The 19,516-nt window shown below is 41.9% G+C and overlaps 1 protein-coding gene across 14 annotated transcripts in view; it reads right to left on the bottom strand.

Moving 5' to 3' along the window:
- SYNE1 (spectrin repeat containing nuclear envelope protein 1) overlaps positions 1-19,516 on the bottom strand; it is a 492,410-nt gene that overhangs the window by 127,813 nt on the left and 345,081 nt on the right. For all 14 annotated transcript variants that reach the window (XM_050949357.1, XM_050949360.1, XM_050949369.1 and 11 more), the window contains 4 exons: positions 19,246-19,407; positions 16,930-17,124; positions 12,282-12,455; positions 5,791-5,982 (listed from right to left, as the gene is read on the bottom strand). In XM_050949357.1, coding sequence (XP_050805314.1) covers positions 5,791-5,982; positions 12,282-12,455; positions 16,930-17,124; positions 19,246-19,407 — 723 coding nt within the window. The remainder of the gene's footprint in view (positions 1-5,790; positions 5,983-12,281; positions 12,456-16,929; positions 17,125-19,245; positions 19,408-19,516) is intronic.

The following is a 19,516-nucleotide window of genomic DNA, read 5'->3' as shown; positions in this document are numbered from 1 at the left end:
GTCCCTTCAGTTCAGAGAAAAGGCACATTAACAAGACAGCAATGAAAAGGGTTGCAGTTAGAATGGGGCAAATAATTGATCTTTCAGTTCAGCCAGCAAACCAAAATATTATTTTCATTCAGAAAATGTTTAGAATTTGTCAGCAAACTGGAAAAATCCAGTCAGATTCAGAAAAGTGACAGGGCATCTTTCCTTTTAACCTTTAGCTAGTGATGAGGGAACTGGCCAGGCATGTGGGAGACCCAGCTGTGAATCTCCACTCTGGAGCTGGGATTTGAATTCAGATCTCCCCCCTGAGCAGCCTCACCTCCAGGCTATCCTGGGGTGAGTTACTCTCAATCTCACCTACGGAAGATACCCCACTTTGTATACATATTTAAGCAAGACTTAAACTGAGGCACCCTCTTCTACTGTGCAAGTACCCCAACCACCAAGCTATTAGATATTCTGGAACAAGCTACTCACTCTCTCCTGTTCTGCTTTGTATAACTACTTAACTATTCATTGGGCCAGAGACCACAAGAGAATAAAGCTCTCACCTGAGAGGTAGGAGATGTGAATTTAAATCTCTCCTCTGAATCAGGCCGAGAGAAGATTTGAATCCACACCTCTTAGCACCAGGTGACTCCCTTAATCACCAAGTTATAGCCTCTTTCTCTCTCTCTGATCCAATTATAATCAATATATAGAGTGGAACAACTTCAGCAGAAGAGTTTGTGAGTAGTGTAGCTCAGTGGTTAGGCAGCTCACCTGGGCTAGGGAAGCACTGAGTTTAAGTGTTGCTCCAAAGTGGAGATTTAAACCTGCATCTTCCAGCTAAGTGCACTAATCACTGGCTAAAGGTGACACAAGCATAGTTTTCTGAGACTGGCCCTGAAAAATGTTTCCCAGATTAAACTAACTGGGTCAAATTCATGAATCATTTTGGGTCAATTAGAACTGCATTTTTTAATTGAATAAACTACTAGTTTGAAAAATTTCACCCAGCTCCAGTTGCAGTTGCCCTGTGCATTCATTCTGTGAATGTTATTCCATGGATAAACTGCAGATCACTTTCTTCAGGGCTGCTAATCCAGTACCTCACTCAAACATTCCATCTGTTTTTTAAAAGTGAAGACCTCCACTAATTGATCCCTGGCCTAAAATGCCTACCAGCCTTAAAAGTTCCAACTGACAATGATGGGAATTAGTTGATTGTTTCCATCAGCTTACTGATTATTTACAAATGAGAGAATGCTGGTTGTCATTCTGGCCTACACATTAAGCCCCAAAATTAATAATTATATTTGAATCAGTTTATCTGTGGTAGATAAAAAGATAAATACAAAAGATAGAGTGTTGATTATCAAAGACAAAGAGAGATAAAGAGATGGACAGACAGCAATTTTAAGAAAACTGATTCCCATTCACTCTCTCTAATTGTATATAATAGATCCTTTCTTTTCAAGTAAATTATTAGACAAATTTTTTGTATAAACAACCCTCAAAGAGAAAACAAAGCCCTCAATTGTACAGATGATATTTCGTTTGATCCAGCCACCTTTCCATAATCCTTGACCCCTAAAATACTCAATGAAATCCAAATCCATTGTACATTCAGAAGTGCTGATCAGCAATAGCAGAAGAATGTATTTAAATGCAGGGATTTAAGCACAAATTTTCTTCTCCAGCATTTTACAGACATGAACTTATATGGTTCTGGAATTTTGGGTTTTTGTGGTTGTCTGGGTATATTCAAAGTTAGCACCTTTTAAATATCTGGATACAGAAGTACCAGGCTATCATGGAACACTTTCTCCTGTTGTTTTTCTGTATTGATTCCAAAACCCCAAAATATATTGTTTGCTTTGAAAGCCTAAGAATCGCACTGCTTACAGAGCTACAAGAAATAAAAAAAAAAAAAATACAAACAAAGACAACTGGGAAAGAATCTATTAGTCACTGAATTTGTAGGAAACTAGGGACAAATTCTGCCCTCAGAGAGGCACAGACAGCTCCCACTGATTTCACTGGGAGCCAAATATGTGCAGTCAATGGTAAATTTAGGCCTCTGCTTGATTTTTAAAAAGCTACATGAAAGTTGCCAACAACACTTGAGTAACAACACTGAAATTGTGGTTAGTGGGCTTTTAACCTTAACTGAACTATACAAATTTGGGAACTTTCTGAGGAATAAAATGTTTCTCAGTCTTTTATTGCATTAGAAAAAGGTGCTCAGCCTTTCTAAAAATCAAGTCATTTATTTAGATGCTGATTTATGGACATAGGAGCCTAAATTTAGACATCACTTTTAAAAATTCTGGCCATTATCGTCACCATTTTCCTCATCTTTGCCCCTCTGCATCACCATTCCTGGTTGCAAGCCCATGATTTAGGGAGGGCTAGAATGGATTGGGCCTAGGATGGGAGATGGGAAGAGGATCTGACCTGTAAACATTTAATTGAATGTCTCTGGCTTACAGGTCTTTGCTTCCTTCCTACCCCTAGCCTCTGGTTTCCTCGCCCCTCCTGTTTAGTCCCTTCTAAACCTTTCCATTGAACACCTCCTTTTCCCAGCCTCATTTAAGAACTTGTTTCTGCTTCTTTTTCTGACTCCTTGGCTTCCATGCACTCATAGAATCCCTACTTCCTGCTCAGTGAGAGGGGAAGGAGCAGAATGAGGCTGGGACGTAGACTCAGGGACTGGGGAAAAAGCAGAGAGAGGGGATGATATGGCTCACCATATAAGAAGTGGATGAAGGGGCCAGAAAGTGTGATCAGGGAGAAGTGGAGAAATTGGGCAGTGGAATGAGGATGGGCTGCAGGGAAAATTGGTTAGCTGGAGTAAGGCAAGCGTGTATTATGTCCCTGCTATTGTTTGCACTGGTCATTGACTTTGCCATGAGCACAATAACCACAGAAGGCAACTGAGAAATTTTATGGACAAATGATGGAATACATTTGGATAACCTCATAGAAGAAAAGACACAGCTTTTAGAAGAAACAGCAAAGCAAGTTGGTTTGTTCACCCACAAGGGGAAGATAAAATATATGGCTATCAATGTCCCCCAAATGACCATTTGAATGGACAAAGAAACACTAGAAGTAGTAAGTACTTTAATCTTTCTAGGGAGTCTGATGGTGATACCAAACTTGATGTCAAGTAACAAATATCAAAAGCAGCAAACAATTTTCATACAACTGAAAAGAGTTGGAGAAGTTGCACAATTGGTACTGACAGAAAATGACACATTTTTAACTCTAGCATCATGTCAGTCCTCCTTTATGGAGCAGAGTCATGGAAATCTACAATAGAAACTGATAAGATCAACTCATTCATGCCTATGGACGATATTCAGAGTTCATTGGAAAGAGTTTCTTACAATATCAGAGAGTCTAAGTAGAGTAAACTAATCTAAAGCATCAAACATGGCAAGATGATGGTGATTGCCATATTTAGGACACATTTTAAGCATGCCACCACCATGACTTCCATGGGAAGTGATAATATGGACATTACCTGGACAGAGAAAAAGGGGGCAATCTAGAGAAATATTAAGCAGAACAACAGAGAAAGAAGTATATCCATCAACATGATACTCAAAAAGTATGAAGAGACCAGCAAAAGACCTAAATAAAAGGCAGAAAGTGGTGGATGCCCTGTGCATCGGAGGGTGCGGGAAAATAAAGAAAGAATTTTGTCTGCAAAGTAGTTTGTGCTCATCAAAGTAGTTTAACTTCTCCAGCATATTCGAGAGCAAACTATTAGGATAGGTACAGGCACAGAGCAAGAGTGTTTTGCAGCAGTTTATATACTGGGTCACATTTGCAGCAGGGGTGTGGGGGACGTGAAGCACCTCAGAGGGCACAATGCTCCGTGGGTCTCCTTGAGGAACAGGGGTAAGGTGGTTGCTGTCATTACTTGGGACAGAACAACATGCATTCCATTCATTCCTATCCAGCTCTATTGTCTGGTATAGGTTGAGGAAAGACCTCCTTCTTACCCCTCTCTGCAGCAGTCTTGTACCCAAGAGCAGTGACCTAGAGAATATGCAGGTTCAGGAGAGAATAATAAGCCTGTGATTTTATTTTTGCATTTTCATCTGATGAGAGCAATAATGGCCTTGGCATATAACATCTCCTCAGGATCAGTGATCAGCTGGGGTTAATGTCCCTCCACTGTATGTCAGGCCATCACGTCCTCTGATCATTAATCCACAGGAAATGCCCTATGCCTTGGTCACCTAATCACGGAAATCATTGTAAGATGAGAATCATGAATTTAAGAGAAATAGAAGTTCAGACTAGGAAATTATTATAAGAATGGGTCATTTACTAAAATATCCTTCACTGATCTGATGTTACACAGCTTCCTCTATCTTCCTATGTTCATGACCTGCAATTGAAGTCCTAAAAGCTAGAATAGCTGCTTACATGGATATATAAACTTCCAAGAACATGTTCTTTAAATAAAATGGAAGTGTTGCATTTATGTGACAGTTTGGGGTAAGCAGATGATTTAAGTCCAATAATAACATTAAATTATAACAAAATACCTTAATATTAGCAAAGTAGCCCAAAAATTCTGTAAATAAGCTTACAATAAAACTGGGGTTCATTTATCTTATCGTATTTAAAAACTCATCATGCAAGAAATCAAGTTTTGATACCTATTAATATCTTTGCATTTTGCCAGTGATTTTATATGACATATATGAGACAATATTATACCTCAGCACACTGCTGGTAACATTTATTTAATTTGCATAATCATGAGGTTTACTATGCAAGAATAATGCTGAAGGGGTACTTAGGATGAAATGTTTTCTTTTCAGAATAAAAAATTCGCAACACATCTAATACCTAATCTGAACAGCAAAAACATGATATCTGCTTTTTTGAAAAAAACAAAACAAAACTTTTTTGTTGTTGTTTTTTTGCACTTCTGTAGGCACTAGGACTAAAAATAGTTCCTAGTAACTTTTCAAGCTAAATGCTCCATAAACTTTAATCTGTATTACAATATAGACATCTTTTGAAGCTTATCATGTATTTGATTTGCACACCAAAGGCTAGAGAAGAAGAAAAAAAAATCCCAGAGCAAGCAAATTCAAAACCAAAAGCAAGTCTGTCATGTTACATGTTAGACTTTCTTGTGTCCTTTCTCTTCTCCGCATGCTAATTTAGCCTGAAGAATAAATAAGATAACCGTTAAAACAAAAGACATTATCTAGTTGCATTAGGTACAGTCATACTGCTGGGAGTAACATCCTAAAGCAATATTCAGATTAAATCTGTCAATCTTTGTTCCCCATTTCTTCAAGGGAGAGAATACCTTATCTAGATGGATGATACTTGTTACTGATTGCAACATTTAACATATGTTCCATTATTCTGTTGATGATTTGGTTCTTGTATGCCCACAATGCATTATATGGAAAAAAGTAAGTACAGTACCTGCCCCAGAGAGTTTACAATCTACAACAGACAAAAGACTGGGGACAAGGGTTCAGTAAATTTAGGCCAACTAATCAAATAGTATATTATTCCTGTCTAGTAACGATACTGAGATAATATTAGCTTAGTTAATTATGAAATCAACGATCTGTGTTATATCATGCAAATATTAAGCTACAGCTAATTCTGTATATGTTTTAGCATCCTGCTATTTGTTGTTTTAATATGTGTAACTTACATTATAATGGTAAAACATTTCTTAATTCCCTCTTCCAATTGTCTGAAACCCCTTATCTTAATTGTTACAGGGAAAAATACTGGTCCTTGCAAAGCCAATTACAAAGAGCTGCTTACTTGAATGTTGATTTGTTTGTCATGCAGCACTCTCTGCAGCTCCAGAAGGCTTCCCTTTAAAGTTCTGAGCTTTACGGCCAACAGCTCTGCCTCATCCTTTGTGTGTGCCTTTCCTTCCATGAGCAGGTTCTCATTGTGCACGGAGAGCTCTGACAAGGCCACCACTTTCTGTTCTATTTCCACCAGCATGTTCTGCAGCAGTAAAAGCAAAGAGGCAAATCCATACATTTTCCAGCATCCACCAAGCTTCTGGGCAAGGAGACCCGTGGCCTACCCCATCCTCTTCCAAACTAAAGATTTTCCTTGTTTTGCTCTCCAGTCCCCTCCACAGTCCTCAGAAATACGCTTGCAACCTTTTGTATGTCTCTTTTTATTTTTGGTTTTAAATTTTAAAAGAAGTTCATTGAAAAGTTGGCTTATTTGAAACAGAAAATGTGCTACAAAGGAGACACCCTTTTTTGCATTTCAACGGCAACTGTGGCTAAGATGCCTAGTGGCTACTCTATTCTTTTTGTGCTGGACAGTGACACCACTGCATAAGGACAATAAATAGATCACACACAGCTATGGCTACTCCTTTCTTCTTCATTGAATATACAACAGGAAAGAAGTCATTCTCTCTGCGTTCCCACCCTCCTTCCCCCACATTGCTGTGTCTGTATTGATAAGCTTCTCTTCTCACTGTTTGCCCTTTCTGATTGGTGCTTGAATGGCCTTGAGATCCCCTGTAAAATCCTCTTTAGTCTAGAAAGCGATTTACAGTGACAAATCTGTGGCTTACATGTTTTCATAATCTATTTTCCTGATATGCAGCTCACTATTTATATATTAAATAGATACACATTTTGCTGCTTCCAAATTAAAAGATCATATTAGAGTTTTACTCAGATTTAGTCTGATAAAGGTGCGTTTCCATTTTGACAGCACATGTCAAGTGCTCTAGAGCAGAGGTTCTCAAACTGGGGGTCATGAGGGTATTACATGGGGGGTTGTGAGCTGTCAGTCTCCACCTCAAACCCCGCTTTGCCTCCAGCATTTATCATGGTGTTAAATATAAATTTAAAAAACTTTTTATATAAGGGGGAGTCGCACTCAGAGGCTTCCTATGTGAACGGGGTCACCAGTACAAAAGTTTGAGAACCACTGCTCTAGCAGCTTTGTCCTCTGAAGGAATGTGTGCTGTAAAAGATGGGCAGAACTTGAAAAAATGAAAACATTTGTTAAATTTATTACACAAAGGATTGTGCTGTGAGTTTTGCAACATAGGCAATTTAAAGTACCATTACTTGAAGAGCAGTACTAATTTTTCCACACTAGATTAGCTATTGCCTTTTCACTAATCCATTTCCTATAGTTTACATACAAATGATAAATCATACTACAATTTTATTTTAACTTCAAAGTGTTGGTCTACAGATAGCAACAAATTTCCCAAGAATGAACAGTGAAAGATCATGGCAGGATTGGGCAGACTGAAAATCCAACTACTGAAGAGGTATTAAAGACTGGAAACATGGTTTGATTCTAATCTCTATTGCATCAATTTTCAACCAGTGTAACACCACTAACTTCAACAGAGTTACTCATGATTCACCCCAGGGTAGTTGAGCTCTGAATCAGTGCATAAAGGAAGACTAACCAGCACAGAAATCAGGGACCAAATCTTCATACCAGGATCTCCAGCACCCACCAATCCTTTTGGGGGAAATCATATTAAAATAGTATTTTAAAAAGAGTTTGCTTCTCCACTTATGCACATCAAGGATTACCCTGAGCATCTGCAGAGACAGGTACTAATTACCTGAAAAAAAACTACCTCTACATTACAGGACTTGGGTGGTTCTTAGGCTATGTAATGATTGTTAAATCTGAGCACCACATCTGGCTGTGTGAATTTTAATCCAACCTAGGGTAGAAATCTGAAGTGAAAAAAGCAGGCATGATGTTCCAATCTACCTCTACCAAACTGGATTTTTTATTTTGGGAAAATATAATCTGAATACCGTAGAATATTCAGAAGTGTAACGACCAGCATTTTGGCAGTCTGATCTAGTGGTCAGAGCAGGAGTTGGGAGCCAAGCACGATCAGATGTCAGGAGGTCAGAGTCTGAGACAGATCAGAGGGCAGCCTGAGAGTTAGGTGCCAGGAGGGATGAAAGGTCAGGTTACCAGGAAATTACTGACAATAGGGCAGGTACTGCAGGAGGAGGAGTCCTAAACAGGGAAACACAGTTGTGCAAACAACTTCCTGCCCCTGTGCTCAGTTTAAGTACAAGCAGGGAACCAATCAGGACCCCCAGAGCTCTGCCAATCATAGTCCAGCACTGGAGTCCTCTGTTGGAGTTCAGATTCTAGTTGGGCAACTGTTAACAGATCACTGGATGGCAGGTTACAGCTTATTGTGCCTACAAGCCCCATGGACCAGGGTTTGAGACCTCTAATCCTTAAGAAAAAGGCACCAAAACTACTTTTTAAAAAGAAAATAAACTACCCAAACAAATGCACACTTGGAGGGGAGGATACTTAGGGGTGGGAAGCAGGGTGAAACACTAAAATGGGAGACATGGGGCTGGGAGAATAGGTGCATCTATCAGCTCCCTTTCCTGTGTGCACCACAGTCTGAGGGCCCCAGCCTATCTACAAGCATGTGACACTCCCCATAGGAGCCAGGCTCTGGAGGGGGCTTGCCTATCTGGGGGTCTGAGCCCTGCCTGCTGTCCCTCATGTGTGTGCCCAGAGCTGGGGCTCCCTGAGCATCTATGGTGGTATGACCCATCCTTCTCGTCCCCAACATGAGCCAGGTTCTGGAGGAGCTTGGTTTTCTGGGAGGGTTGGGCCCCTCTCCCTACCTTTTAATACGTAAACTGGGATTTGTGAGGTCTGTGCCTCCCTGCTAGAGTCTAACTGTCTGAGCCCTGCTGCACTGAGTCTGTGCTAGGATCTGGGGCACCTGCCCATCTAGGGGAGGGTTGACCTTCCATTCTTATCCCATCATGTAAACCAGGTTCTTGACTTTCTGCAGGTGTCTGAGCCCTTTTCCCTCTGCCACCCCGCATGTGAGCTGGGATTTGGGGTGTCTTGTCCCTCTAAGGGGATCTGAGCCCATCTCTCTCTACTCTCCCCTGACTCTGTGAACCAGGGTCTGGGGAGGCCCTGCCCCCCTGGTTTGGGAGCTTAGAACAGGCATGCTCGGAGCATGCTCCAAGAACACAATGCTGAGTCTGGGGTGGGGAGCTGAGAATGTATATGCCTGACATGTATCAGAGAGTCTCCAGCACGGTGGAGGTGAGATGGAACACCGACTGACATGAACAAAGTAATTCACAAGTCTCAAAGCTCTTGTTTCAGGCTGTATTCATCTACATTTCTCTCTCACTTGAGAACATCCCACTGAGATCAATGGGCAATGTCAGACCCCTAAGCCTGCTCTATTGTTAACAGATGTGTAGAGCCCCTCCCCAGAGGTTAAGGCCAGCTTTTGGTTTCAAGGATGACTCTTCTAAATGCTCTAAAATCTATGTGCTTATGCAGATTGTCTTGAAAATTGTTATGCCTTATGAGAGTGTAGGGCAGGATTAGTGATCCAAATGTGGGCTTGTTTGAGCAAAGGGTTCCTGAGATATAGCCCCAGAAAAAACAACATTTCATTAAATTTAGAGATTCTTGCAACTTTGAGGTTTGAAACCCACCCTGGGCTGAAATCTGAGAAAGAGCTGTAAACATCTGTGAAAATCTGCTTCTGTCAAGTGCTGATATGGGTTTATTTACTTTTTTTTTTAGAACTGTCATCTGTGTACAGTGGAATATTCAAAAGATACTGAAACTATTTTTGAAAAGAAAATAAATTACACATGCATTCAAATGCTTACTGAGAAGGAAGTGGTGATTGGGCTAGGAATGTGGGGGAATGGGTGATAGGTCAGGGCCTAAGATGAGGGGTAAGTGGGTAGCAATTAGGGGAAGAAGATGAAAGGGCTGGAGAATGTGAGAGGCAGCAGAAGATGATGCTGTTGTCAGTCCTCTCAGAACCTGCTATGCTGAATTCTCCCCTTCTGGGGATGTGCTGAGATCTAGTGGAATCCTACCCCCCTGGGGCGTCTGAGCACTCTCCCTGCCCACTGTGTGTTCTGGGAAACCCTGCTCCTCTTGGAGCTGGAATTTCAGGTGGGGGGAATAAAGTTAACATGTATTTAAACACTGGAAACCGAGAAAGTGAATAGTTAACAATATACACGTTACCCCAGTGTGGAGGTTGGCCCATGTGTGGGGGAGGGGCGGACTAGAACATAGATAGGTTGAGATTTCTTGGAACAGTCCTGTTAGCAACTACACATTGCAAACATTTCATACCTTGACCATCATCCCCAGTCCACTATGTCAAACCAACAGGAGGGGGGTGGAGCACTGAGGAATTACATAGCAGCCATGTGGCCTAGTGGAAAGATCACTGAACTGAGACTATTGCTAGCTCTGTGACTGGCCTGCTGGGTGACGTTGGGCAAGCCACTTCACCTCTGTCTCTCAGCTGTAAAATGGGGATAATGATATAAAGTTCATTGAGATCTACTGATGAAACACACTGTATGAAGGCTAGGTCTTTTGATTATTATCTAGCCACAGTAGAATATTAACTGCAAACTTGGGTGAAAACCACAACTGCCTAAATGATTACTACCTCCTACCAACAAACATTTTATCTGTTAAAAAAACTAGGAAATTAAATGGCAAAAAAGACTACATTAATGCAGAGTTAAGGCTGCCCAGTGATAACTTGCGTCCTTCCAGAACATCGAGTTCAGCACAACTCAAACTTTTGAAAACCAGGACATACTAAGTTCAGGTAAACACCTATCCAACTTCAACTCTGCCCTCTTTAAGTGATGCCTCACAACACCCATAACACACACACTCCCACTCTGACTTTTCACTGTGAAGGACAGGTTCTACCTCCACCATGCTCAAACACTGAGCCTACTTGTCCAACACAATACTACACTTGTAAAATTTAACAGCCACTTCCTATCCTTATATAACCACTTCACACTTGCACACAGGATACCACCTAAATCTGTACTTTCCCCTTCCTGTCATTACCTCCACAGACAGTTCTCATACCTCTAGACATTGCAAGGCAACTCCAGTGCCCTGCTACTGTCACCACCTCCACAACTGTGTATTGCAGAGATGCAGACCTCAAAGTACTCATGCACCTCTTTCCTTTGATGCCTTACATGGGGGGACTCAGATCCAGATCTCCTCATATCACAATCACAGCTCTTCCAAGCTACTCCAACTTTTTTTTTTTAAATAATGGAGATATCCTATCTCCTAGAACTGAAAGGGACCTTGAAAGGTCATTGAGTCCAGCCCCCTGTCTTCACTAGCAGGACCAAGTACTGATTTTTGCCCCAGATCCCTAAGTGGCACCCTCAAGGACTGAACTCACAACCCTGGGTTTAGCAGGCCAATGCTCAAACCACTGAGCTATCCCTCCCACCTTCCCTTATTCTTCTGCCATGCAGAATAAGCTACACCTAACACAGAGAATGCAGCTGGAGTGTATGCCAATAATTCCCAGGGGCTATTGCCATCTTGAAAGGGGGTAGACTTAAGGTCGCTGTGTGTTTACCTAAACTCAGTATTTTCTGGTTTTCAGACGTTTGAGTTTTGTTGAACTCAATGTTCTAAAAGGGCACAAGCTATCACTGGGCATCCTCAACTGCCTTAACAAAAGTTTTAAATATTAAGGTTTCATATTTTTTGTTGGAAGGTTATAATCCCAAGGATCTCAGTAACCAGGATATAACAGTTTGTTAACATTATGTTGAAATATTGTGCCTTTTAAAACATGTTTTGACTGTGCTTGATCATTCTTTTTGTAGGTATGTAGGTGGAAAGAGCTTCCTAGACACCCCCTCGCTCTCTGCAGGTCCCATTGTCCATAATTTACCTTCTCTTCTACCCCAGCTGGCAACACTTCAGGTGGCTGGAAAAGAGACAGTATCTCAGACAGCCCCGGGATGTTCGGCTTTATCAGCGTAGTCTCTCAAAGTCTATTACCCTTTCAAGGAGTTTACCTCCTACCCCTCTTCCTGGGGCATACTGCTTTGCTGACAGCCAGGCACCTCTGGGAATAGTTTTTCCCACAGCTGTCTCCTCCTTGGCTGGACCGCCTCTGTTACCCTCAGTTTCTTGGAGGAGCAGCCTTCTTCCTGTTCCTCATGCCTTACCGTGGCAAATTTCCCCTTTCAAGCTCCTCCTGTTCTGGGCTGAACAAGCCCTGCAGGTGTGCCTTGCTAGTGCAGCACAGGCCCAGAAGAGCCCCTTAGCCTCCTCCTGGAGGGTGTGTCCCTTCACATGGTAACAAAGAATAGGCCTGATTCTACTTTTCTAATTCCACAGTGATGTCACTAAAGTCAATGGAACTATTCATGGAACAAGATATTACTCAGTGTAATAGTTGAAGAACTGAACCATCATTATTGTTTTACCTGACAGTCAACCAGTTGAGCCTCCATGTCCATGGGTTCCTCAGAAGTAATCGAAGTGGTGTCCAAAGAGGCTCTGGTATTGAGTAGCCAATGGTCAAGCTCATCAGCTTCACAGCGATATCTCTGCAGGGCTTGCTCTTGTCGCTGTTCTTCTAGCTGCTCATTGAGTTTTTCCTAGTGGTAAAATGTGGGCTGTTATTTGGGAGGGGTGTCTTTCTTTAGAAATACAATATAAAGCAGATGAGAGGTCCCTTAAATGGCAATATAGTAGGATGTGAGAAAGGTCGCTGCAGCCAGAATGTAGAACCAAGTTTGAACCAATAATTTCTATATGCAGAATGTACAATAAAATAAAATTACCATACTATTCCATCATTAAGAGTATTCTGTCTTTTTAAAAAGACTACTGATACATTGCATGTTTCTGTTTCTGCCTCTCTTTCACACACAAGTTCTCCAGCCATCATCTGTCAATTTTTGCATAGCAACTGAAAAATCTTATAATAATGCTTCCACTTACAAAAACGGTTCTTTAACACCTGGAATTCTCAATTATAAAAGGAGCTAGATTCTCAACTGGTATAAATCAGTGTAGTTCCACTGAAGTCACTGGAGCTACGTTGCTATACTCTAGCTGAAGATCTGGCCCAACATTTCCATGACACATACCGAGTTCATACTTCCTCTCTATAAGTATGATCCAAAACAACTGAAGTGAATGGGAATCTTTCCATTGAATTAATTGGCCTATTAATCAGCTCCTGTTGGGGTTAGGCAAATACTAGACACAGCATATGTTAAGGATCTGGGCAGTTTTCTAGATCTTTATCTTGTTCATTTTATCTTAAAGAAGATTAATTACACTGCAGGACTTTTGAAAGAATTCTGCAGTTGGTTAAGTATCTCAGCCAGCAAATACTAAATGTAACACTATTCAAGTTCTGGTTTACTTGTTAGTTACTTCCACATGTGGAGTAACATGGATATCCCACACTCATGGCAGTACAATCTGTATATCTCACAGCTCTAAAAATATATCTATATTTATATTCCACCCGGATGTAGGCAGAGCTTGCTTTCTGCACAAGAAGAAGAAAAAATAGCAGAAGGCAAGATCAAAAATACCCTACATTGGCTATGCCTGTGAAATATTACACAGTGTCATACTGATGTTCTTCAGTAGGTACAAACAGGACTGGAAATAATGACTGGATTAATACCGCGGGATAAATTTGCTCTGTTACTCTATAAAAATCAATATTCTAGTATAACAGAGCAATATTTGGCCTTGCATTTATGTAAAATCAGTCATAAGCACTTGCCTCTTTTTATTTATTTGCTATGATCTCCTAAATGCAATCAAGCAAACATACCGCCCAGTGCTGCAGAATGCAAGCTATACAGAGGAAGGGCCTCATTCTTGTTTCCAGGACCTTTATGGCACATAAAAGGGTCCTAAGAGCCCTGGTTCTGGCTGAGAGGATTCTCCCAGTTCAGGCACTATGGAGAGTCCAAAGGCTGCCTCCTAAGGACACTGTTTTTAAGACCTCGGGGCACAGGAAGTGTGCTGGGGGTGCAACTGCAGCACTCAACGCTACTTCTCACAGGGCAGCCCCAGGAACTGCCATAATTTAGACAAGGTCCCTAGGCAAAATTATGCTTGGGGTTCCAGAGCAGACCAGGATTAGGAAGCCATGTTAGCCTTCTCTCCCCTTCCCCTGGACTGTGAGTTCTGTGCTCTGCCTCTTAGGATATGCCTGTGCGGCAATCTGAGGTGTGACTGCTGCATGGGTAGACGTACCCAGGCTAGCATGGCTAAAAATAGCTGTGAAGATGCAGCAAGATGAGCTAGCAATGTGAGTATCTAGGGTCCTGGGCATGCTTGTATAGCCCACGCTTATGTCCGTGCCGCTGCATCTACATTGCTATTTTTAGCCATGCTGGTTCACGTAAAGCTTGTCCGAGTATTTCTTTTGTGAGTGCGCTGCAATCACACCTCTGATTGCAGTATAAACATATAAAATGACACAGCACAACACAGAACAGAACCAAATCTTCAGTATTTAAAGTAATCTTATATGAAAGACTGTAGCCAGATTCATAATGTGTTGTTGCATTCTCTTACCTGCAAAACTCTGCAACATTTCTGAATGTAAGCAGTTAGTGAAAAATTAAAAATGCTTTCAAGGCTTTAAAGTAATTCTGTTAAAGTCAGTAGTCAGAAAAATGAAAGGGCCCATCTCCCCGCTGACTGAAAAAAGCATGTACACAATTTATTGCAAAACTCAACATAAATAGAACAGTGTATAAATGCCATCCCTTTCAAACTGTTTTGTTCCTTAGTTTTCACTCCATCCCTTAACTTCCAGCTTGGTTAGCTGGACTCCTGTGTAAACATATGTAAAGTCCTTGTCCTTAAAACATTCTAGTATCACCTTAGATCAGGGGTGGGCAAACTACGGTCGACCATCCTGCCCACCCCCTGAGCTCCTGGCCCAGGAGGCTCACCCCCAGACCCTTCCCACTGTTCCCCCTCGCCTACAGCCTCAGCTCACTCGCTCCGCTGCTGGCGCAATGCTCTGGGCACAGGGCTGTGAGCTCCTGGGGCAGCGCAGCCACAGAACTGGCCTGATTCAGTTTCTGTGCTGCGTGGTGGCAGCGGTGGCAGCAGCATGGCTTGGCTCCAGCCGGGTGGCGTGGCTGTAGTGCCGCCAGCCACCAGTGCTCCAGGCAGCACTGTAAGGGGGCAGGGAGCAGGGGGGGTTAGATAGAATGCAGGGGAGTTTGGAGTAGTGATCAGGGACTGGGGTGTGGATAGTGGTCGGGGGGAAATGGGAGCTGAATGGGGGCAGGGGTCCCGGGGGGGCGCAATCAGAAAGGAGGTGAGATTGGATGGGTGGCAAGGGGCAGGGGTGTCAGGGGACAGGGAGAAGGGATGGTTGGATGGGGCAGGGGTCCCGGGGAGTCCGTCAGGAATGAGAGGAGGATCTGGATGGGGCAGGGATCCGGGGTGTGTGTCAGGAATGAGAGGAGGGGTTGGATGTGGCAGCAGGGGTCTGTGGGCAGTCAGGGGACAGGGAGCGTGGGTGTGTGGATAGGGCAGGGGTCCCAGAGGGGCCGTCAGGGAACGGGGGGTGGGGATGGGGCAAGAATCCTGGGAGGGGCAGATAGGAGGTGGGGACCAGGCCATGACCCCCTCCCCTAATTGGCCCTCCATACAATTTACGAAACCCGATGTGGCCCTCAGGCCAAAAAGTTTGCCCGCCCCTGCCTTAGATAATACTATCACAGCATGTGCAGGTTTTACTTCTCCTGGGGTAAGTATAATATCTAGGGAACACTGGACATACTGAAGTAATGTTATCGAAGGCTAACTAAAAATGTTTATGCTTGACCACTGAACGGGGTGTTTTGATGCTCTTATTCTCTGAGATTAGGGACTGAATTGCTAAAAAAAAATTAAACAAGTTTTGAGGAGCGTTTCCTTGATGGAAGGGAAAGTGAGAAGAAAGCAAAACTGGGGTTGGGCCAGTGTTCATTTAACCTGGAGTATTTAAGGGTGATTGGCTAATAATTCCTTAAAATGTGGTTCTACTCTGAACAATGACTAAGAATGTCACCTTATTACACAATAGTTCTGCTTCCTGTTGGTATTCAAAGTCATACCTGCTTATGTAATGATAAAAATTACAGTTTACTGCTTCCAACTACAGAGTTACATTCCCCCCACCCGGTTAACATGTACAACTCCTTTAAAGAGCCCATGAAGACAATAGGGATGGGCATGTGCAACCAAGGGCCAGGCTTTTAAAGCCTGAATAATTTGTATTACTGGTGGTGATATGTGAGCTGGAAACAACATTGTTTGCCACTGATATCCTAGAGTGACGTTTCAGTGCTGCCAGCTCTGAACTGGAAGTCACTGAGGAATAATACATTTGCAACCTTATATCGCAATTTTTTCAGAGCAACTTGAAGTGTGAGGAATCAAAGGGGAGGATTTTTGTGGAAATTCTGCTCGGTGAATGGGGAGTTTTTCTAAAAAGGAGAGAAGAGAAATTGGCTGATACTGAAGTTAATACACAGAGGAGGCAAAAGGGACAGAAGGAATAAAGTTGGTCCTTTGATTAGCAGGTACAGGAGGAGGATTGTCTGAAAGTAGGAGGATCTCTGTGTGTTGCTTTGGCTAATGGGAGGGAAACAGAAATATCTAGTACTGTGATTATGGTGGGAACTAGGCTGGCACATTGGTTAACAGGATGATTGGGGCAAGTTTTTCAATGTGAAAGAATGAAAAACTGAAATCAGACTGAAGCTGTACTAAAGTTTGGGGAGAATTACCTATAATAGAAGGGAAGGAGGAACAGAGGATCAGTCAAGATAGAAGCTGGGTGGTCAGGGGGTAAGAGGAAAGTAAAAACAATTATCAACATGACAAAAACCCAGAGAAGAGTACAGTAGCACAAGATCTCTCATGTGTAGCATTTTACATACACTGAAGTACACATTGTGGTATCAGCAGAGTGGAATGTTGCAGCAACTGAAGTCTTTGGAAGAAAAAAGTCATGGTCTATTTAAATATGCTAAAAGTAGTTTTCAGAATCAGAAATGTGGGGAAACAAAAAATCCTTTCAAAGTTCTCTTGTACCTCTAGCAGTTGTCGTTTTCCTGACGCTTTCATTCTAATAGTGGCCATTCTCTCTGCCAGGACAGTGAGCGTGGACTGCAAAGCCAACTGATCAGCAGCATCTGTGTCTAGTGATTCTGACACCAATTCCTCTGCTAATGATGTTTGAAGCTCACTGATTTCATCTTGTAACATCAGAATCTCATCCATCAACGCCTATTCAAAATAGAAGCAGACAGACATATTGGTTCATTTCGTATTGAGAAAAAACGGTAAAGAAATACATACTGGTAGAAGAAACTAAAATGGAAGTGGTCAGAGTATAAATGTGTAAAAACAGAACTCACTGCAATGCAGTTTATCATATTTTACTTTTCAAGATCAAGGGGCTAAAAAGATTGGAGCTTTCATTTCTATGGTTATTTGGGGATCATTACATCTGCTAATTTAAATATGGATTTCAAGTATATAATTATTAGCAATCTGTAGGAAATTTTATAAGCGAGCTTGAGTTCCACAGCAAACATTTAAGGCTGTACAAGAGGTTGTCCATAGCAGACAGAGGAAACAATATTATTTGAAATATGGCTGTGACATGGGTCCAAGCAGAAAATTCAATTCACCTAAAATTATAGTGGGTTTTAGTTTTAAGGAGGAACTGAAAACATCCACCCAGATACATAAACATTCAGAAGATGCCTCCATGCTGCATAGGGACTTCCTTCTACCATTCCAATTTTAGAACCCATCTTCCAGGCAAATCAGTAGGGGATGGGCCCTTGTCAGCCCCTCTGCATGGATGCTTCAAATCCAGAAGAGTTTGTTTGGCTCTAATTACAAAGAACCAAATTCTGTGTTCCTTAATTGCACAACGCTCCCATTGAAGGGAAAGGTGGCTCTTCAGACAGCTTGATACTAACTCATGGATTGTTTTGGAGATCAGGACCAGGGGTTGTACTGAATCCAGTATTTTACTGGAGTCCCTGAAGTACCTGGAGCACTGAGCTACAGTAGCTGCTAAGCAGGCAGGTTGCCACATTCTGAACTAGTATTTTGTTGAGTCTAGTTTTAATTATCTGAAGTGTGTAGTTTGAATACTGTTCACTAACAGGACATACTGGAAGGGTTTTCCATTACAATGGGAGTTCAACTTTCTATTATGTTATTTTTGTCAGAGCATGGCTAGAAAACATATGCAGACCAGAAGAATGTCTGGGTCCAGATTTTTGCAACCTTTCTGCATCCATATCTGCATATGCAGTTTTGGTTCCACAATTATTTGGAGGTGCAAATTATGTAATTTATATATCTAACAATTTGATAAACAGTCCCAGTCAGAGGCATGCCTAAATAGCAAACTGCATGTCAATTACTTCGTGAGCACAAAAAGGGAGGGTGGATTAAGTGTGGGCAGAAAATTAGGCCCATCATTTTTCCCCTTAGATAGATAATTTTGAAAGGCTAAACTGAACCCATTTTTAAATACAATGACTAGCTGGGTGGGACACTGCATCTTCCTCCTTCCCACATGAAGGGGTGGGACAAGTGCTTCCTTTCTGGGATCATCTACCCTCCCATCCTATGGACTTTGCTCATTTGTGAGTGCAAATATCTCCAGGTGGCACAGGCCATCCAGATTTCTGTGCCATGGAAGTTTTCCAGATTTTAATTTGAAGCTTTAAGCAGCTGAGTATGAACCTGATAAAATGAGTCAAAAATGAAAATACTGGTACAGCCCATTGCTTTGACAGTAAAGTTGTATATGCTAAGGGAAAAATCCTACTCTGAGATCTACATGGGAGATTTCAACTCTATTATTTTGCTTCCCCTGTGCTCTTATCACTTGTGTCAAGGTTAGAAACATGCATGGAAGAAGATCTGTTGTGTGGTTATCAGAACAAAATGGTTATTATACAGTCTTATTTCTTCCAGAGCCTCATTTCCTAAGATAACCATCATCTGTGCTTATAACAAGCCAAAGATCAGAATGAAACTGATTAAAATGCACCAGAACTAGTTATAGTCTTCTCTTCCCTTAACTGGCAAATTTAAACATTGTGAACGGCCAAATGCTGTGCTGACTGACACACTGTGCTTTGCTGAAAATGATGGTCTAAACCCTCTCTTTTTTTTTGAGTCACTTTGTAAATCTTTTCCCATCTCCATAACAGCGGGGAGTTCAAGAGGAGGAGCAGTCTGCAGGGAGCTCTTTCCTAAATAAAAAAGATTACATTTTAAACAACGTTTCAATCAGCCTGCATGTTTTTGTGAAGCATTCCATGAGTAACGATATAGCCATTTAATTCAACAAAAGCTGTAGCTAGTTAGCTTTTTTACCTGATGTGCAGCCATCTGGCTCTCTGGGCTCTTGCCAGGTTCCAAACTTTCATTCAGCTTTACCTCAATGGTCTCCATTTTTGTGGATATGGACTGGAGTGAGTCTTGGTATTTCTGCTGGCGTTCAAGAGCTTCATAGAGGGTGCGCTGCTTTTCACTTATCTAAAGAAGAAAGCAAGCTGTAAGCAGATATTCTGTCTCCTGAAGTAAGTTTTTGCTCATTCCTCTCTTCTCCCTCCTACAGCCATGGTTTCCATGGGACACTAAGCCA

Source organism: Gopherus flavomarginatus, chromosome 4 (genome assembly GCF_025201925.1).
Source record: "Gopherus flavomarginatus isolate rGopFla2 chromosome 4, rGopFla2.mat.asm, whole genome shotgun sequence".
NCBI lineage: Eukaryota > Metazoa > Chordata > Testudines > Testudinidae > Gopherus > Gopherus flavomarginatus.
This window is presented reverse-complemented; position numbering and strand designations above follow the sequence as displayed.